This window comes from Mauremys reevesii, linkage group 7, assembly GCF_016161935.1.
Source record: "Mauremys reevesii isolate NIE-2019 linkage group 7, ASM1616193v1, whole genome shotgun sequence".
In the NCBI taxonomy this organism is placed as follows: Eukaryota; Metazoa; Chordata; order Testudines; family Geoemydidae; genus Mauremys; species Mauremys reevesii.
Genome location: NC_052629.1, coordinates 63,928,282 through 63,950,377, shown reverse-complemented (window position 1 = coordinate 63,950,377; position 22,096 = coordinate 63,928,282). Strand labels below are relative to the sequence as shown.

At 41.1% G+C, this 22,096-nt stretch overlaps 1 protein-coding gene across 4 annotated transcripts in view; it reads left to right on the top strand.

Moving 5' to 3' along the window:
• The window catches only part of VCL (vinculin), a 98,377-nt gene extending 80,863 nt beyond the window's left edge, over nucleotides 1–17,514 (top strand). For 2 of the 4 annotated variants that reach the window (XM_039546531.1, XM_039546532.1), the window contains exons 15-22: nucleotides 451–559; nucleotides 1,506–1,808; nucleotides 2,650–2,777; nucleotides 3,953–4,138; nucleotides 9,561–9,758; nucleotides 11,937–12,140; nucleotides 13,044–13,148; nucleotides 15,957–17,514. In XM_039546531.1, the coding sequence (XP_039402465.1) occupies nucleotides 451–559; nucleotides 1,506–1,808; nucleotides 2,650–2,777; nucleotides 3,953–4,138; nucleotides 9,561–9,758; nucleotides 11,937–12,140; nucleotides 13,044–13,148; nucleotides 15,957–16,103 (1,380 nt within the window). In that variant the 3' untranslated portion in view covers nucleotides 16,104–17,514. The remainder of the gene's footprint in view (nucleotides 1–450; nucleotides 560–1,505; nucleotides 1,809–2,649; nucleotides 2,778–3,952; nucleotides 4,139–9,560; nucleotides 9,759–11,936; nucleotides 12,141–13,043; nucleotides 13,149–15,956) is intronic. The other 2 variants (XM_039546533.1, XM_039546534.1) reach the window with 1 other exon arrangement.
• The last annotated feature ends 4,582 nt before the right edge of the window (nucleotides 17,515–22,096 follow it).

Genomic DNA, 22,096 nt, shown 5'->3' with positions numbered 1-22,096 from the left:
GCAGTAATTTCGATGAATTTTCCTCCTAACAAAAATTATTTTTAACAAAACATGTATGAGTAGAAAAGAATTTCTTTCATTTCTTTTAAAATGATTTTCTAACTTTATGTAAAAGCATAATTTTGTACTGTCATATAGATCTGTGTTTGCTATATACTGCTCATTTGCTTTAGCTCCTTTGAGCAAAATTGTATCATGAAAGTGGACCTTTTTGTGTGACACATGAATTGCAATTCGAGATACCTGGTGTCTAAGGGCAATTTTAAAACATTTTCACACTGTGGAATTCTTTGTGCAGCTGAAGGCTTTTTATAGTGGAACTAAAATTGACATATAAATATTAAAAGTAAAACTGGACAACTAGTTGTATTAAAAATAGTGTATTTTCATGACAATGTAGAGTGTCCCTGTGTAACAATATTTTTGTATTAAATATTTGACATTTGGCAGGTAATATCAGCTGCTCGTATTCTCTTAAGAAACCCTGGAAATCAAGCTGCTTATGAACATTTTGAGACCATGAAAAACCAATGGATTGATAATGTGGAAAAAATGACAGGTAAAGAATTCTTGTTGAAAGCTTTGTTACTCATTGCTAATTTTTGGTATTTTTCTCCTGTTAAGGTGGATGAAATGTGCACAAAATAATGGCTGCACAACTTCTTACGTCTGAAATAAATAGCAGGCCTACAGTTTGACCCAGGAAAACACCTATGTTGCATAGTACTAACAATACTGGTTTCTTGTTTCAGTATAGGTGCTAAATGAAACCCATCCATTATTCTCTAGTTCAGGGGTTCTCAAACTTTATTGCACCGCGACCCCCTTCTGAAACAAAAATTACTACAGGACTCCAGGAGTGGGGATCAAATCCTGAGCCTGCCCATGCCTCGCCACCCCAGGGGGGAGCCATTGCCTCAGGCTGGGGGGGGGGGGGCAGCAAGTCTAAGCCAGCCCTGGCGACCCCATTAAAATGGGGTTGAGACTCACTTTGGGGTCCCGACCCACAGTTTGAGAACCGCTGCTCTAGTTCAAACTTGTAGGTATTTCTAATGCACTTTCAACATTGGTATTTCCACACTGGGATATCTTGTCAATCAAAACAAATTTCTTCTAGAAGTCACCCTTTCTGATGTGGTACATGTTGCTGCAGGCATGCTGTGGATGAGGGCAGGCATGAGTGGATTGTGGATTATATACTGTTCATGCAATAACATTTCTAGATATGGCATTTCTTGTCCTTTCGTTCAAGGTGACCTATGACAATGGTTGGGAAATTTTGTTTCAAGTTGTTACAAATGATGAAGATAATGCTGTATCTTTGTGCTGCTGTATGTAACTTTCTCTGGCACACTTTTCTCTAACAATCTAAACTCTGTATCTAAGGAACCAAACATTCAGGAGAGTAAATACTTCCAAATGTGAACAACCTCCAGAGCCCTAAATACCCATTTCCCTTTTCATACATGGAAGTGGAATGTTAACATGTTCAATTTTTATCCTAGGGTTGGTAGATGAAGCAATTGATACCAAGTCTCTGTTGGATGCATCGGAAGAAGCTATTAAGAAAGACCTAGATAAATGTAAAGTTGCAATGGCCAATATCCAACCTCAGATGCTCGTAGCTGGTGCCACCAGCATTGCTCGGCGAGCAAACCGGATCCTGTTGGTGGCAAAGAAGGAGGTTGAAAATTCAGAGGATCTCAAATTCCGTGAAGCTGTTAAGGCAGCCTCTGACGACTTAAGCAAAACTATATCACCAATGGTAATGGATGCTAAAGCTGTGGCAGGAAACATTTCCGACCCTGGTAAGGATTAAGCAAAGAGCTTCTCTCAAGCATTTGTCCCCTTTTTAATGTTTGAAGCTTTTGCAGATTTGAAATTACACTGCTACCTCAATATAATGCCACCCGACATAACACAAATTTGGATATAACGCGGTAAAGCAGTGCTCCGGGGAGGTGGGACTGCACACTCTGGTGGATCAAAGCAAGTTCAATATAACACGGTTTCACCTATAACGTGGTAAGATTTTTTTGGCTCCCAAGGATGGCGTTATATCGAGGTAGAGGTGTATTAGTTTTTCTCCTTGTCCATATATCATGACCTCAAAAATCCCAGTATTGTGCAATCAAGATGCACATTACTTAATGCTTCTATTAAATTCAATGGGAAATCCTCCAGTGAGTTAAAGGGAACAGGATCAGCCCTTAGTTTGTTACTACTTTTGTTACCAGTTATGAAGAGACTTGTGTCTGTGATCTTTGTCCCAGGTGAATATTTGAAATGTGCTGGCAAGAGGACCACCTGTATTTTTTCTATAAAATGGCAAGATGTTTGTTTGTGCCTGAGTCTACTTTGGCTATTTATAATGGATTCTTACTCCAGCCTTAGCACTGGTTTAAACCCACTGGCTATTCTACAATTAACATTCCAAAAATTAAAACTCACTGTACAACATGCTGTCTGTTGGTTAAATACCATTATATTTTGCAACTAAATTTTGAAGGTACCTAAATAATTTGAACCAGGTATTGTGCAAACTGCAAATACTCCTGAGAGTAGTGCTCCCCTCCTTCCCCCCCTCCCCCCCCCAAGCATGCAAGGTAACAAGGACATATTAAATTAAGCATTGGATCTTCTGATCAGGTTTGCAGAAGAGCTTCCTGGATTCTGGATATAGGATTCTGGGAGCTGTGGCAAAAGTCAGAGAAGCCTTCCAGCCTCAAGAACCTGATTTCCCTCCTCCTCCTCCCCCGGACATTGAGCAGCTTCATGTAAGTGCAGTTCATTTTCTCAGTAAAAGTATATTTGAGTTGCACTGATAAAATACTGATTGCATCCAGTGACAATAAAACTTTTTTTTCAGAGACACTTCAGTTCAGGTAGAGTCGTGTTGGGATGTACTGGACTTCACTTTTCACTTTTAAATAGTTTTGGTGGTCCTTTTTTAGAAACTAGCATACTTACTTAATTTAAGATTGAAGCACTTCATGAAAGAGCCTGATATAAAGACCACTGAAGTCAATGGAAGACTTTAATTGACTTCAGTGAACTTTGGATGAGGTGCAAACATCACAGAACCCTTCTTGAAGCAGAGAGAGAGGCAACCTTTGAGACAGCTAGACCCCATCCATTGTTTGCTTTATAGATCCATGTTTCTTAAGTGACAGGACTTTCAAACAGGAAATACAGAAGTTAACTTCATCTTCTAAAGAGAATGTCTTTCAGTGCAATGGTTGTAATTTTTGTCTTAGCGAATAAAATGATTAGAAATATCATCACCTCACTCTTCTGTGCTTTATCTCATGTAATGAGGAGTGGGGAAGCCTCAAATTCTGCCCATTAGTTCATGTTCGTTATATCTTCAATACTTTTGCCTGTGATATGGTTTAGTTTAAGCCTCATCTAGTGTAAAACAGCACTTAGAGAGGTTAAGCCACAGAACATATTCTAACTACAAGACAAGGGAATAGCACAGGCTTTTCATGCCACTCTTTCCCTGCCCCTCTAAAATGAATCCTTTTGGATCCATTTATATCTCTGGTTACATGGATCATGCAATGTGCTTTTGGGAGAAAATGAACCCCTGTGAATTTATATGGAGTTGGCCTACCCTTTCTATTAAGCAGAGGCCATAAGTCCAGGGCAATGATTTGAGTTTAAGGTAGAGGAGAAGTACTGATTTTGACCAAATGGAAAACATTTGTTTTATTCTTTAAATAAAAATGGTAGTTAGTATTTGGCCGGTCAGCACCAGAAACTTAGCGGGCCAGCCTTCAGTGTGAAAAGGCGTAAACTACTATGAACGTACTTTTCTTGTGATGGAGAGTCCTTTTTAAATGTGAGACAGCATGAGCTCCTCATTGTCCTGCAGATGTCTAACAACCTGGTACCATGTTTTGTGCGAGTATATTTTCAAGTGTACAGAATATATTCCTTTCTTGCTTAGCTGACTGATGAACTTGCGCCTCCAAAACCACCCCTTCCAGAGGGTGAAGTTCCACCACCCAGACCACCTCCTCCCGAAGAGAAGGATGAAGAGTTCCCAGAGCAGAAAGCGGGAGAGGTGATTAATCAGCCCATGATGATGGCTGCTAGGCAGCTACACGATGAAGCCCGAAAATGGTCTAGCAAGGTAAGTGAAGTGTATAAAAGGGCTTGTTTCTATTGACTCTTAACAACCAATGTAAGAAAGGTGTTTATCTCTGGAAATGAGAAATAATAGTCAAAGATCTAGGACTGAAAGAAATCAGAATAATTCTCCAGGACCAATCATGAGCTTGACTGTCCAAAGTCAGCTGTTGCCATTCCTTTCATTTCCTGGATAAAACGAAGCATTGTAGGTGGGATTCTGTGTATGCCATGATTAAACAGCTGGATATTTGTCATAGCATTATGCTGAAGATTGCAGGCATTCATTTTTCCAACCTTGTATACTTCTCAGACTAGGAGTCAATGCAATGATGTGTGTAAATCCCTAAAAAATGGCTCTGTGAGACATGATGTGCTCCATATGCCTCCATGGGGTGTTAATTTTGAAAACTAATGATGCATATTTCAGTGGCAGTATCATTAAATGCTAGTGAACTGGTTAACATGCCAAATTAATGTGCTTATCCCACAAACCCAGACTGCCTTCCACAGCTTCTCAGATGCTGGAACCACCTCCTAGTTTCCCCTTCTACAGCTTCAAAACCTCCTGCTTTCTCCTGACCTCCTTTTATAATAGAATTTATACATTTGTACTGCTAAGCACTGGTCTACACCTAAAACTTATGTCAACCTAACTACATTGCTCAGGGCTGTGGAAAAATTTTGCACCCTGCGTGATGTAATTAGATCGACTTAACTCCTGCTGTAAATACAGCTAGTTCGATGGAAGAATTCTACCATTGACCTACCTACTTCCTCTCGAGAGGATAGATTTACTACAGCAACTGGAATAAACACACTACAGCAACAGAAGGGAAGTGTCTACATTACAGTGGTGTAGCTGCAGCTGCACTTCAGTAGACATACCCTAAGTTCTGGAGTGCGCTGAAAATGTAAATGTTGGGGGCAGAATAAAATAAATGGAATTTAATATTACATGAAACAAAGGGTACAATTATAATTATTTTTTTAAAATTAAATATGAAAATGCAGTTGGAAGATGCCACAGAATCTCCTCACTGCTATAGTGTGGCTGCAGAATGCAAGAGGATTGCCACAGAATTAGGCCAGGCTTGTTGTGAAGTAGACAGGCCCTTGATTATAGCATCCCTGAAATAGTGAAGCCACTCAATTTGAATGTTTATACCCATCCACTGGATAGCTATTGAATCATTGCTGCTGGAGAAATTAGAAGCTTTTTACCTTCAAAACATAAAATAGCAGAACAGCTTCTCTCAAGGTCATTCTTATGTGGAGAGCTACTATAATGCACCTTACATTCTGTGTAAACATGGGTTTGCCTTCCATGCTCACTTTGTGTTTGTGGTCATCAAAGCTGGTTAGTATGTCACAGAACCGTTGATATTTTTTGCCCTTTTAAGGTAGGAAACTGACAACTATGTTACAACTACTGTAAGTAGTTCTGCTGGACATCACAGAAACCAACCCGTCAGGCTAGATTGGGTGACTGTAGGTAGCTCATCCATTTAACTCTTCTCCTCCTGAGCCATCTGTTTCTAGAAGATGTATCATTTTTGTTTAAAATAACCCCTACCCTTTTGAGCTGTGTGTTCTAGGAAGGTACTATTTGTTAAGACACCTTATTATTAAAAGCCATTGTATGGCTTTGGGGTCAAAGATCATTCTGTTTAAAGGGTTATAATTAGCACTGGATTGGGAGATTAATGCTTGGCGCATTAGAATTCCATACATAGGAAAAGTGAAACTTGCAGCACTTGTGAGCTGGGTTGTGTTAATTCTGGGGAGAGCCTTTCTACAATAGCTATATAAATATACTGCGTAGAAATTAAAGTTTGTAAGGTGCAGTTACGGACAAAAGTGATAGTATAAAAATGGGACCACCTCACTCCTTTTTATTCAGTCACGCTTACACACACTGAGTCTATTCTGGCTTGCACATCAATGTAAGTTTTTGCTATGTAACAGTTATAGAGACAAATTCTGCCCTCGTTTGCAGCTGTAAAAAGCCCATTCTAGGCAGCAGGCGTGGACTTCCACAGGTGTAACTTGTAGGCCAGAATTTGGTCTGCAGCATTGCCATTGTTTGGGATATGTGAACAGATTCTAATGAGTTAGGAGCACTGAGTTGGAAAAGGCCTCTTTACTTGTAAAATGAGGAAAATTGATCGGGATCATTGATGTAATAAACAAGAAACCCCACAAATCCATTTTGGAGCTACTTTTCTGACTAGAACTGTGTTTTACATGAGAAGTTCAGTATATTTTCTGCTTGCTTTATTGTTACCTGTGTGTGTTTATATCCCAAAAGGATTACTCCTTTATCGTGTTAATCGTCTTAAAAGGTAATTTTGAGGAACAATGGGTTATAATTTGCACTTTTCAAAAAGTGCCTAGTGGTTTGGATTTTAAAGCTGACAATACAATTAAATACAATACGTACTGAAATATTTGGTTACCATATGTAGTTTATATGTTAAGTAATATGCCTACTAAAATATTTACCTACGAGAGCAAAACACCAATACAGCTTAAAAAATAACAATGTACAACTTCTCCTCTTTTTAGCATCAGTCTAAACTCTGAGGTCTCTGGCTTATAGAACAATATTTTCAAAACCTTTCAAGAAAAGTGATTCAAACCAACAAAACCAGGAAATTGAAGTCTAACTTTTCATCCTTCGTTCATGGTTTTAAAGTCACACCAGCTGCAAAGCAAGCTGGTCCCATGAGTACAACTTCAGGAAATTGCAGTGTCCCATGGTGTGTGTCCCCTGCTCCCACTCTTCTCTGCAGATCATGGATACCATCTTGGATTTACTCTGGCTTTAGTTTTAAAATGCTTTCTTTTGAGCAGTAATGATCCTCAGAGAAGCTACACCTCTACTCCGATATAACGCTGTCCTCGGGAGCCAAAAAAAAATCTTACTGCATTATAGGTGAAACCGCGTTATATCGAACTTGCTTTGATCTGCCGGAGTGCACCCCCCACCCCCCCCGAGCACTGCTTTACTGCGTTATATCCGAATTCATGTTATACCGGGTCACGTTATATCGGGGTAGAGGTGTATTTAAAAGATGAGTCTTTAACTTTCCCCTGCAGCCCACAGGAGGTGGCCTTCTCTTATGGAGAAAATCTAGCATGGCAGACACTGAGCATGGTGTGTGGGACTTGACAGATCATGAGACACAAGAATCCAGCTCATCCCAAGCTTGCCGGACTTCAGGCTGAGGCAGGCTGTCAGTTCACAAAGCCAATCTTTCACTTTTGTGTTTTCCTGGGGTTTTATTGTCACAAACAGATGCGTCTATCTTTTTGCGGGGGGGACGAAGAGGGAATGCTTAATATTTTTTTAACAGGCTTTTTAATGCTCTGTCTTTATAAGACTCAAAAGTTACCAATTTAATCCTTTTACAAATGTCGTTTTTCACTGGGCAAACTGGAGGGTCCATAAGCCCAGGTGGGTCAGTTTCCGCCTCTGCATTCTCTATGTCAGCATAGCTTTGGCATTAGGGTTTGAGAGTTAAATTAGGCTTCAGTATAAAGAATTATAAAGCCTATCAATCAAAAGGTGCTTATATTGTGTAATGTCTGGAAGATGCTCTGCATGACTAAGGTTTTTTGTTTTTTTTTAAGATGAGTCACTTATCGAGTTTAAATTATAGCTTTTCCCTTTCAATGTTTTTCTTGTGTAGATTTTATCCATAGAAGGCCTTACCTTAAAAACAAGGCACATTAGAAAATACATACCTTCTTGATAAGGATTGTTTGGCTTGTTTCACTCTCTTCATCTGGTATGAAGAATGTGATTAGTAATTTTGTATAATGCAATGGTCCTGGAAGTGTTGGCTATGGTAACAAGCCATGCAAAATATGCTGTGATGTTGTTTTCTTAGGTACCTCCTCCCCACACTCTGCGCTATAGGCATTAAATCATCATTTTTTCACACACAAAAAGGTAATAACTGCAACATTATGGCAAAACACTATAGTCCTCTTCATAATCCCTTTGTACTCTAAACATTCTTATTCACAGTGCTTTGTTTTCCTAACTCCATTTTCAGTCTGTTAACAAACACTAATAACTTCATTTACGAAGAACGATCTCCTTTCCCTTTAATCTTTTTTGTTCTCTGTGTACTCTGATAGCCCTTCATTTCCAGTCCTGCTACTCCTCTGTTGTTAATTCTTTTCTTTACTTCTCTAAGGGCTTGGCTACACTTGTGAGTTACAGCACAATAAAGGAACCCTGGGCGCCCTAGCTCACTCCCCGTCCACACTGGCAAGGCATGCAGAGCGCTCTGTCTCCACGGCTACAGCGCTGCTGGTACTCCACCTTGGCGAGAGGAATGACGTTTGCTGCACCTTGGCTGCAATGCACGGGTGTCAGTGTGTCAGTATGAACGAGGTGTTGGGTTACTGTGCTCTGATTGGCCTCCGGAAATGTCCCATAATCCCCGTAAGTCAAATGGCCACTCTTGTCATTGTTTTGAACTCCTATAGGGATGTGGAAATGCCATTTCAAAGCTCTGTTTCTGACAGCAGGCATGCAAGCCATTAGTGTGGAATGTTGTGTGTGAGAGAGAGAAGGCGGGGGGGTGAAGAGGGGTCTGCTACTGTCTGGACTAACAAGACAGCATGCTGACATGCTCTCAGCCCCCCAACCCCCCCCCCCCACACACACATACACAACACACTCCCTGTTACTCTCCACTCCACCCCCCCATTTGAAAAGCACGTTGCAGTCACTTGCATGCTGGGATAGCTGCCCATAATGCACCATTCCCAATGCCGCTGCAAGTGCCGCAAATGTGGCCACACCAGTGCACAAGCAGCTGTCAGTGTGGGCAGACTGCAGCACTTTCCCTACTGTGCTCTCCGAAGGCGAGTTTAACTCACAGCGCTCTACATCTGCAAGTGTAGCCATGCTCTAAGGGAACAGAAAGCAGTGTCTGGCAGCTGTATTACCTCATCCTATTCTTATCCCATCTAGACATCCTTATGTGAAACCACATCCACAGGCAAAGTTTGTTTTCACCAGTACTGGGTCCTTGTCTGCTATGCATGTACTTCTAGTCTCATTGGCTTATATAAAAAAACCAAACCCATCATTGTCTTGACAGAAAATGTTGTTCTGAAATTCAGATTTCCTTGAAATGCATAAGATAAATCATGTGTTCTCATCTGAACAATATTTCTTTCCACATCTTGCAAATAATCCTAACTTTTTCTCTCCTTAATTTCTTAGTAATACTGGTTCACAGGTGAAATGGTTGGCCCCCTTTCTGCTGATCCTTGGATTGCTTCCATTTTCCTTTCATAGATCAAGAGGTTGTTTGATTACTAAACCAGCTCAGCTCTTTTACCAAATCCTGCATCTAATACTAACTGTCCCTGTTTCTCCAATCTCCCTGCCACCTTCAAAGCCTAATGAAGCCGCTGAGGCTGATGTAGATGTAGATGAGCAGGAGGATGCAGATGATGTTGAATTCACTCTCCCCTCTGACACTGAAGATGATTACGAGCCTGAGCTGCTGTTAATGCCAACCAGTCAGCCTGTTAACCAGCCCATTCTGGCCGCTGCTCAGTCTCTGCATCGGGAAGCAACCAAGTGGTCTAGTAAGGTACTCCTCAGTTTCCCACTGGCAACTGATCTGTGTGCATCCAGCCATTTGGAACGCTGACACATTTGCATCACTCTTGATACTTGCTGGGCCCCATGATTCTGAGTGAATAAACGTTTGCCTGCACTTCATTTTAAGGTTTGAGAGTGGCTTCACAAGTTCGGTAGGTCTGTCAGTGCCAGATTTCAGGGTCACTTTTTAGAATAAAAAGGCTTATTTTCCCTTTGATTGCATCTGTCTATCTTTCTGCGTATGGCAGTATTCAAAAATGTAAAAGGCATTTTTCTGATCACCTGTGAAGCCATGGTTGGTTTCTCAATGACTTCCAGATAATAATAGAACCTAAGTCATTCAAGAAGTCATTTAACATGTCTGTTGTGCTTTGCCTTTATTGACGGCTTCAACTATAATCCGTATGACAAGGAATGGCTTTGTATGGCAGTGTTATCAAGGAGGACTTTCTGCTGACTTGCACTTGGCTGTACTGCAAATGCTGGCTTGGATGAGAGAACTCCTTTTAAAGAACCTGCACTGAATGCATTAGTTGCTATGATCAAAACTGTTTATATGGTACCAATGGAGAGCTAAGCTGCAGTTCAGACATTCACAAGTACTCTCTCATGTCTAAACACAAAAAAGTTTTTTGCAAGGCTGGTCACTTACTTCATTGTGAAACCGGCATGCTTCAAGATATGTAAGGTTGTTGCTCTCCAGTGAGTGTGTGTGTGTGTCATATGTGGTCAGTCATTCATTTTTAATAGAAAGGGCTTTCAAAAAAAATTCCTGTCCTTTTCAGTTTCTAGTGCTGGATAATTAGAGGGTTTCACAAATGATGTTATTGAATATTTCTAATTACTTTATCCCTCTTTACGAATGAATTGAAAAGTAGCCTGTTCTGTCACCTCTTTCTTTAATGGATTAGAAATGGCATAGTGGATTAGCAAACTGTTTAAATTTATAACAACAAGTAACACATCTTTTTATATGATCTCTCTATGCAACCTGCAATGACATAGTCAGGATATCTTTAAATTTAATACCACCAAACCCTGGAGGGAATATCCATGGAGGTAGGAAACAAATTCACTGAATCAGGTTTTCAGTGTGTACTTTTTGCAACAGACTTTCTACATGTTACTACCCAAGGATTAACACCTTTTTGCTCAAAAAAGAAGTGTACAAAAGGAGCTGTATTTTTGTTCTCCTTTGTCAGCTCATCATGCTAATACCTCACTTTATCCACAAATGTGAATATTTCACAAATCTAGAATTTATTATAAAAGTGAGACAGAATATACTAACAGTTCATCTCAGTGATTTGACTTCTCTTGCACGTGGTATTGACTTTGGAACTGAGGACAAAAAAACTTTTTGCCTCAGTCATGCATATATGTCACCAATGACAAATACTTCTCAAGAGTATTTTACTATAATTTCACTTGAAAAATAAACTCCCCTTTGAAACATCTCTAGGAGAAGAGTCGATTAAGCATTAAAAGGTAATCTATTGGAGCTGTTCTTCTTTGGTTAAAAATCAGATATATATTTTGCTATTTTTATGAGGAAACTAGCAAAGATGGCCAACTGGAAGGAAAAAATATTTTAACTTTAGAATGTCCAGTTAAGTGGCAAATCTTATGTATAAATTCCTTTCCCATTGTCTTCTGTGGATACTATAAAGTGGTAGTGTAGTTGACATACTTTCATTATTCAGTTTCAGATGCCATTTAAAATTTTATGTTCAGCTGTTCATAGTAGATTATTTAACTTCAGAGAATTGGTACTGTTTGGTTTAACTTACTTTTTTTTTTAATTGGCACTTGTGTTTTCAATAATGCTGCTTTTATTCGGGAAATCTAGAATGTCTAACACTTGAACACACTTGGTCTTAAAAGTCAGATAGCAGCCTAGTCACTTCCACTCCAGGGACAAACTATCACTTTGGTCACCATTTTTTTTTCTTTTCAGTTTTGAAATGTTTTCATTGAGTGTTGGAGGGGAAAGTATTTCCCAAACATTTGTACAAATCTCCAGTGCTCCTTATGAAGAATCTTTTTCAATAGACTTGAATTGTTCTTTCTTCCTTGACTTAATGAAAGGGTTTGCTAGTGAGTGTGGATTACAGTTCAGGTCTAACCTTTTGTGTGTAACATTCATTGTTATATTTGTTCCCTGCAGGGTAATGATATAATTGCTGCTGCAAAGCGAATGGCCCTGCTGATGGCAGAGATGTCCCGCCTAGTGAGAGGTGTCAGTGGAAACAAGCGTGCCCTTATTCAGTGTGCCAAGGATATTGCTAAAGCATCAGATGAAGTGACTCGATTGGCCAAGGAGGTGGCAAAGCAGTGCACTGACAAGCGCATTAGAACAAACCTCTTGCAGGTAATAACCTGGGCTAACTTTAAAACAATGCACATATCACTTTCCTTCCTGTGTCCTGCTCCTTCAGTATGGCTCAAGGCTGGAGAGTGAGTTTATTTTTGGCCGAGAGTCACCTGTGGATCCCCTTGGCTCCCTATCCCCGCTTTTGTGAGTCTTGAGGCCCAAGTATGGAAATGTTGATTTCCTTCAACTCTCACTTTGCAAGATCAGGTCCTTTTTGATTCAGATGGGAGAAGACATGTCAGTGTCCTGTAAGAGAGTTTGAAAAATCCATGAATGTCAAGAGACCAGTCTAGCAATGTCTATATCACCTTGGCCATCCACATAGTCAACCTTATCAAGTCAGAGGGTATTGGCAATAGCATAAACCAATACAGCCCCAAATCCCATCCTCCATTCCTGATGAAACAGACTGTTTGGGGCAAAGGAAAAGTGAATTCTGCTTTAGCGAAGATTCACGTTGCTAGAATGGTCACCGAAGCTTATCAGGAAGGACTGGGAATGTAAATCTATAGCACTCCAGTGTGCTGGGCACTAACTGTCCACATGGTTCCTGCTGATGCTTGCTAAAAGTTCCTGAGTGCACTTTGACATTGTTCTGTTTCAAACCCCAGTACATCAATGCGTTCTAGGGAACTTTTAGTGTGTAGCAGCAGGGTCCATATGGTGTGTTAGTGCACAGCATGCTGGAGCGCTGTAGATTTCCAACCCAGCTTGTAAACATGGCTTCAGTGACATCATGACAACCCTTGAAGTTTACATGTACATTGTATGCTTGTACCTTAGCCATCAGCAAAGAGAAACTGCTGTAGAGTTAAGCAAAATCTTAGTTTTACTTTAAAAATGGAATATCAATTGGTTCAAGTTTAAAAACTTAAATGATGCACCTTCCCGACTTCTTAGGTCTGTGAGCGAATCCCAACCATCAGCACACAACTCAAAATCCTCTCCACTGTTAAAGCTACTATGTTGGGTAGGACGAACATCAGTGATGAAGAGTCAGAACAGGTAAGAGCTACATAATTGATTATAATATAAACTCCTTCTCGCTAGCTGATGTGGGGCGGGGAGAGGGCAATCAGGTGTGTGTCCTTTATACAATCAGATGTGTCCCAGATACTGAGAGTTAGTAAATCTGACCCAGTGTCCAGTAAAAGTGTTAATTTTAATACACCTTGGTATATATTCTGCAGTTAACAGGACATTCCTCTGTCTCATGGAGAAGACTTAATTTGCTTCTAACCTGACATTGTCTCTTGTTTTAAAACAATCCACAGTCCAAAACAAAAAGGTAGAGCAGTTTTTTGGGCATAGATTATTCATTAGTGCCCTCTGGTGGTTTACAATGAATACTAGTTTAAGAATACTGTAACTAAAGTGGGCAATCATTTAAAACATTTTTAGTTTCAGCTCTCCCTGCTTCATTAACCAGCAACTTCATCATTGTTTTGTGAAACTTCGACTTCTGCAGCTACCTTCAATGGCTCTGGGTATACTTAGTTACATTTTTGGTCTAGAATTCCTGTAGGTTCTCTGAAACCTTTGTTTGGTAGATGGATGTGTTAGGAATAGTGAGTTATTCAGCTTGTGTTCAGACATTAGCTTTCACTCAGCTTTTCAAAAGGTAGGCTGTGAGGAACAGGAGCCAGCGTGCTGTTCTTCTTTGAGTAGCCTCAACATATGCCTTGAAGCAGAAGGCAGTAAAGAGTAAATCACCAAGGAAATCTTCATCACCAACGGAGATGATGACTACGGAGACCTCGGGTCCCAAGGGGAGTTCTATTCAGGCTCCGGGTGATGCTGGTACCACAAAGATGAATAGGAGGCAGTTGTCTAAGACAGACACGGTATTGAATTCAGGTACCTGTACCCAGAGCGGCAGAGACACTGGTGAAAAAAGTTCTAAGCCTGTCCCTGAGCAGCACTGAGTACCGGACAAAGACCGCTCAGCTACCTGTGGTACCAATGGAATCTGAGTTGACTTACTCCTATGCTAAATGTTTGGTACCCCAGCTTCATCGCCAAAAATCCGTCTTCCACAGGTTCTTGCTCAACCCTATCTTTTATACCATCAGGACTACAAGAATTTAGGTACCCTGAAGACCTGCCATTATCTTGGGAGTCAGTGCCTCATCTCTTAATAAGCAGAGGGGGGGTGGGTGGGGGGTTGTCAGCTTTGAGACACTCTCTTGGTCACCAACGCCTGGAGTACCATACTTGCCCTCATCGTCTTTGCAAGCCGGACAGCTATGCCTCTGCCCCTCCACCCCTTTCCCCACGTTGGAGTATATGGAAGAGGATATTTCTGACTTAGATATCAGTGTAGGGTTCCCCAGTGTATTCTAGGACACATCATTGTCCCTCCTCCACCGATGTAATACAGGAGAATAAACCTCAAGTGACACCCATCCATGGCCTCATTGGGTCCTGTGGGCGTTTTCTTGTCAACAATTTACAAAGAAATTCTCACACCACAGGAGGGAGCAGGAAAGGGCCCATTCTCCTCAACCTCCTATTCCAAGCAAGGGAGGGATAAGGAGATGACTCCTCTTACTAATATTTCTTCCTCATCACCTGATGAAGCTGTGATGCCTCCACCTCCTCCTATGGCAGATGACTGCAGGCAGTTTCAAGAACTGATTAAGCGAATTGTGGGCATGCTGCAGATTCTCTTTGAGGTGTTTCAGGTGTCCCACCATAAACTCCTGGATATCTTGCAAACACTGACATCTATGAGGCTTGCCATTCTGGGCACTGAAGCTCTTATGGAGCCTACTAAGACTGTTTGACAAACACCACCTACAGCACTACCTACCTGCAAGAGGGCAGAGGGAAAAATATTATGTCCCTGCCATGGAACCAGAGTTTCTATGTTCTCACCTAGCTCCAAACCATTTAGAAGATCTCCTAGACTATTTGTATCCATTGCGGACAGAAACAAGGGTTCGGCAGTTTCAAAACAGGTTATTAAAGAGGATCTCCAGTTGTATTAAGATTTGTTCAGCCCACTTTGAGAGTGATATCATATTAGACAAGAGCACAATCTATGTTTATAGCCTTACTTAAGGATGTACGAATTGCAGAGATCTGTAGAATGGCAACTTGGTTTTCTGTTCATATGTTTTCTAAACATTTATGTCACGGTGCCCAGAGCTAGATCAGATGATGCTTGTAGGCAGGTCTGTTCTTTTTTCTGTTGGACTCCAGTCTGAACCTCCCATATTCTTAGGATACCTTTGGAGACACCTGAAGTTGAGCATCCACAGAAGAGAGGTTACTTCTTGTGCAGTAACTGGAGTTCTTTGAGATGCGTGTCCCTGTGAATGCTCTATTACCCATCCTCCTTTCCCTCTGCTTTGGTGGAGAAGAAACTGAGGGTGGTACATCCACATAGCCCTATGTAACCGTGGTGCGGGGCACAAGTATATGTGCGGTGCATGCACAGGCTGAATAGGCACCACTACCAAAAATCTCCTGTCAAAGTTGCAGGGCACAGGCACACTTGAAGTGGAGCACCCATAAGGGGACATGTCTGAGAGAACTCCAGTTACAGCATAAGGTGTGTAACCTCTACTTGTGAACGAGAGAATCACTTGCTTCTTCTTCCAAATTATGGAACAGGTCATTTTTTACAGTTGACTATCATGAAACGTACATTAGCAAGAATGATGCAACATCGTGTTCCTGTTGTAAGTCCCCAGGCAGGGTGGGATTTATGTTTCTGAGTTAAACAATTGCTCATCTGAATGTGAACACTGTTCTACCACTATAGGTATTTAAGAACTTGAAAGAATAACACCTTTCTTTTGTCTGCAGGCTACTGAGATGTTGGTTCACAATGCCCAGAACCTTATGCAATCTGTAAAGGAGACTGTGAGAGAAGCAGAAGCAGCGTCTATTAAGATTAGAACAGATGCTGGATTCACTCTTCGCTGGGTTAGAAAGACTCCTTGGTATCAGTAAACAACTGCCAACTAACATTATCTTCTGTAACATAAAAAGCCTTTTTGAAGCAGAAGAGAATTTAACAGCAAAATGTGCTGTAAACATGATCTTAAAATTAGCTTATGCTAATGCCCCATTCTAAGGGCATTAATTATAAAAATATGCATTTAAACATCTTCGGAAAGCATCTCAAAATTGCTTCCGACACATTGACAATTTTTATTCTTTTTGCTTTTGAAGATTCTCTTTTTTCATGAATTCTGTAATCCCAGAGACACACTTCTCATTTATGCACTGTATATTCCAGTAGTTTCCATATGGTGGTATGACACATGGACTTTACTCAAGCTTGAATCGGCGGTCTGGAACACTTAACAGTGTTACTTAGTTATTTGGTGGGGACAATCAGTGACACTGAAAAGGCTAACTGTTTTAATGACATTTTCAGCTAGCTGTTCTCACACCACAAAAGTGTTACAAGGTATATGTAGTAAAGTTCATTTACATAAGAAGTGATCCCCTCTTTGCGGTGGGGGGCCGGTATCACATTGCTACAATAGACTCTTATGCTGCAGTTACTTTGCCTGGCAGTGATATCCTAGCTCAGGAAAAACTGAGCTGTGTTCTTTACTTCCCATTGCCACCTGTGGTCATGCCAGAATCTGCATTCTTGTGGTATACTGAAATGGTTGGCGATGGATGTTCGTCGCAAATAATGACAGCTTGACTGTTCAAGTTTGAGGCCTTAGAAAAGCATAGACTGCCCTCCACACACACACACACCTCCCGATAAAAATTTGGTAGAATAGGGGGCTAAAAATTTGGAATCCATCGAGTTAGCTGCATTAGTCAGTCAGTCATGTTCAAAGCAACTTTTTGTATGAACAAAATGCTCAAATAGAACACAATCAAGATCGAACTCCTTTCCTTCAAAACCAGGCACACCCACACTCCGCCTCTGCACACTTTCTTCAGAGTTGTTTTAGGGGAAAATTACACTCCGTTTAATGATGCTTGTGCCTCACTGCCCTTCATTCTAATGATGGAGCATGTGGGAAAGTCTGTTGGTGTTCTCAATATAAATCTGTTGTTCAGATATAATGAGCCATGAAAATGATCTAGACTGAAATTCTATATACACATTTAAGGCTTAGTAGCAATTAACTGAATTAGATGTTAAATTATTTTTTTCCAATCGTGTTAAGAAAACAGACTTGGGATGGTTTTTGTACTTCCATACTTCTTACATGTCTTCATTTTTAACATGCTTATGATAGCTGTTCGATAATGTTTTTTGACATTTAAAATGAAAAGTAATGAGATTGCTAACATTTTAGAAACGGCCTTTGTATGTGCAAAAACAATTACTAACTTGATTATGTTCGCCAGCATTGACATTATAATGGCTCCTTAGTTTCCGTTTGCTACAGATTGACACAACGATCATGCTCAAGCCACTTTTGTTAATGTGCTGTTGCTGCCCGTTGATCACACACAGTAACAGCAAAGGCGAGCTGTGTAGTACAGTGTCAGACTACAATTACTCTACACTTCCTGTTTTTCCTCTCACCTGCATGATTATCTAAAAGGGAAATTACATATTTAAATTACATTATAATAGTCTGCCTCAAACTGACTTTAGCAAGAGAAAGCACTTGTTCATCCTTAATTCACTCCTTGTCTCCTGATAATGCCAAATACATGGTACTTAGGGTCTTTTCTCAGACTCCTCCAATAACTACCCACACCAGAGAGGGTGAAGGAGTGGGACAAAGCCTTAACCAGAATGTCTTGCCTTTGGTTGGTTTATATCAGACCCTTAACACTATGTAATGTAGCCATTTCTATTTAATAGTAAACACTGAATAGGAAAGGACTCTTGAGGGTCTTCTGAATAGTCTTCCTGTATTTGCTTTCAAAATAGTTCAAGCTTCTCTGTGGGTACATCTACACAGCAACTAGATGTCCGTGACTGGCCCATGCCAACCAACTTGGGCTCACAGGGCTTGGGCTGCAGGGCTCTTTTGTTGCTGTGTAGACTTCTGGGCTTGGGTTTTAGCTTGGGCTCAGGACCCTGCGAGGCGAGACCCTGAGCCCAACTTGGCTGCCATTGGCCAGCCACAGGTTTCTAGTCGCTGTGTTGACATACTCTGAGATTTTTAGCATCACTGTCTAGTTGCTTGACTGATATTAATGCAATATTACTAATGCCTTTAATACATGATTGTTTATGCCAAAGATCACTTTTTGTTTTATTAAGGAATGGTTGGGAAAGTAAGAATCATGTTTGCCTTTGATATTTCTTCAGAATGTTTGCTATATAAGTTCTTAACTGTTTTGTAGGAGCTGAAATACTGTACACCTTATGCAATTTGTGCTTTCTTGAACACTATTGGTCTTCAGACCTAAAATGAAGCAAAATTTTAAAAAGACCTTGAATGTTGGTTAGAAATGTTTTACCACTGATACTTTGTTTATAAATCAAAATTTGTTGTATAGTCCAATATTTTCAACCTTTTCTTTTTGTTCTGTTAAAACAAAATAAAAATGCATTTGTATAAATGTCACTTTATGAACATTTACAGGGACTGAATAGTAAGAATAGTCTTTAATTGCAGAAAGAACATAGGTCAGCACACCAGAAATGAGAGTTTGGAGAGTTAGTTATCTTCTAAAAAGTTATAAAACAATTGTATGGTGAGTAATAGTTCTGCACCCCCAATGTGCTTAAAATAGGTACCCTAACCATTTCTATACATTCAGAATAGAAAGATAGAATCGCTACTCCTATCGGTTATGTTGGCTTCTGGTTCTGATTTGGTACAAGTTATCTGAAAGAGTTAACAACACTTATGAGTTTCTAATACATGGAGGACTCTGACATAGCTATTATCTGTCATACAAAGTGAAAAAAGCATTGTAATAGGGGTGGTGGAGGAGGTTAAATGTTTTGGTACTTTGTGCAGACTGTTCACTTACCTTGTAGGACAAATTTCCTGGTGCCAATACAGGAAATAATTCAGAAGTGCTAAGTCCTGCTTGAACTCTATGATCAAGCAGTTTCTGAGTGCACACATGTCTAGCCTGAAGAGTCAGAATGGTTATGTTGAAGGTTGGAGAGGAGACTACTGGGCACAAGGAAACACCATGGAAGTCCTTGCAAATCCCTGTTCTACTCAGCCAGACTACCCCATGGTTTTGGAGGCAATTGCCATATGGTGGTGGAAGGCTATTGTCAACTTTCACCTAGCAACCACTGACCGTGCTGGACGTGGCCATCTTGCATACAAGTGCCAACAGGCCACTAGGCAGATTTGGAGATAAGGAAGGTCAACTTTGAGTTTGCTTACTCTATTACAAGGGAGATCTAGTTCCTGGTCAGATTCCAGCTCAGTGCCAGGCAGGATGGTTAAGGGCCTAGGGAAACCTTAAAGTCTGGTAGGGAAGTTTCAAAACTGTCTAAATTATACCCTCTCTGGGCATAAGAGGAGCTGCAATGTACTGCAAAAATCAGCCAAAACATTCATGGCTACACAGGAACATACACATCCTATGGGCTCGGCCTTCTCCAAGTAATGCCTTGGGAGAAGCCTAGCGGTTGGTCAGCCTTTCATATTAGCTAACAAAGCCCTATTCCCATGTGTTTGCCATTTTGACAGTGGAGTCAGAGATGAGGGGAAAGGACCTTTTTGCTAGCCTTTTTCTGCTGGTAGCTTTACTCACATCAGAGAGTATACAAGATACCCTTAAAATAGATGGAAGGGTTTAGGAGGGTGTCTTGTGCTTCAGATACCAAATCCCTCATTGTCCTGGAATGGTATTCCCATAAAGCTCCACTACGATTGGCATGTTAGTGTTGGATCCCTTTCCCTTGAAGTTGCCTGGTAGCCTGACTCACCTTTGCCTTTCCAAGCCTTTGAGCGTGGCTCAGTTCTCACAATGTTTTTGGAGTTCTGTCGCTGCCTCAAGACACAAGTTGCATTGGACAGAAAAACAATAGGGAAAAGATGGCCTGGGTGGGCAGCTGGGCAGCCAGCCAGCCTCCCTGCATTTCATTGACCTAGGCGTGAAGCATGTTCATGGTTTAATGAAGCTGTGTTTCCAAAATGGCAGGGAAACCTCAGGGAATGTGAGGTATGAAAGCATGGATGCAATCAGAGAAGATCCCATTAGAGTCATGTTTTTGTGTGCTGCTCCATACAGAAGGGACAGTCATTAGTGTTTTTACAAGAGGATCTGGTGCACTTGCCCCTCAGTAAGGCCCAACAAGCTTGCTCGTCCTCATGTAGCTTTCTGCCTAGGATGGGACAAATGCACCAGTGGTTGTTGTCTAGAACTGTCCTACCCTTAAGTTGCAGTTGACATCTTAAACCAGATGCCCTATAGACAAGATGTCGTTGTCAGCTTTTAGGTGGAAGCAAGTGCCTTGGGCATCTGAAAATATGTCTCTAAATCAGAGTGGCTCTGTTGAAGGGCTGGTGCTGTAAAGCTATCTTCAGATGGTGCAAAGAAAAGGTGTGTCTGGGCTTCCTATTCAAGTAGAAGGAAGGTTCAGATTGGCAGTTGGAGCAGAGTGGAGGGCAGACCCCTTAATTTATTTTCAGTAGATTTAAAAAGAATCCCTTAAATAAAAAAAAAAATTTAACACAGCTTCTGGTTTAGGTAAATGCCACAACTTCCCTCTTTCTGCAGACACTAGGTTGAATTGGGATTTAACTATGGCATCAGTAGCAGGCTAACCAGAATGAGAACTGCTAGGAGTGAAGGAATGACATTCTGCCTTGGCCCTCAGAGCCTAAGTATAGCATCGTCAGCAAGGAGGAGTAGCTGAGGGGGAGGAGTAGCAGGAGATGGGATTTCTTTGCAAGAAAGTATAGTGGAAAAGTGTGTGCCTTTCTCTAGAAGCTGCCCTCAATCTCCAGCTGAAGCTGGTCTGATGGGAAGGAACCAAGCTCTTAACTGGAATCCACCTGCTGCCAGAAAGCAGCTAATCAATCCTCATTGACTAAAGGTCCATCCCAGGCTGGATCCACTTGTAAGATATGTCTGCTACAGTAAGTCCAGCAGCAACTATTTATACTGTACCCATAATAAATCAGACATGCAAGAAGTTTACCTCCTACCTCTACTGTTGTAGCCTCTGCTGTGGGCTGGTAGCTGCAGCTGGAGAAATGCTCAGGTGGGCTTCACTGAGAGCCAGCCAATAGGAATGTGTGAAGAGCAATGTGCTAGCTGAGTGTTAGACTCACACTATAGTGACAATACCCACTAAAATAGCAGCGCTTTTCACTTAGTGCTAAGAGCTAGGTTTTAAGTAGATCCGTGTTCTAGAGGCAGTCAGCGGTTTGGTTATCCATGTAAACTTTAAGAGGAAAAAACCATGGCTTTGAATAAACCAACAATGCATTGACAGCAGCTAGATTTTCAACAGGACTGGAGGTCAGCTGGAATTTAAGGGATGGAATTTGGTACTTAGGCTTAATGTGCAACAATATGTTTTATCAAACAGGCCTATTTTGTATAGTGTTCATCCATTGTGATATTCTTATAGGCTGGAGGAAAGACAAGGTCTGTATGCAAAGCAGCATGCCGTATGGGCCTTTCTGTGGATCCAAGCCACAACCTATTGAAGCACACCATGCTGTAACTTGGCCAAGTACTTTAGAGAAAATAGAACATGTTAAGTGCCCTGACGATCTAATCTAAATCACATTCCCAAACTAATGCTCATGAGCTACTACTGGCAGGCAGAGAATGGGCTGCTGCTGGCTCTTCCTCATTGCTGTCTGAGAGAAACCAGTGTTTGGAAAGGGAGAGTAAAATTAAATGTGATTAATGGAGCCAGACACTGAGGGCCTGTCTTCACGTACAGCAGTGCATCTGCACCAGTGCTGCTGTAGTGCTTCAGTGAAGACATTCCTATGCTGATGGGAGAGCATCTCCTGTTTGCATAGTTAATCCACCTCCCAGAGGCAGTTGCTATGTCGATGGGAGAAGCTCTCCCATCCAGG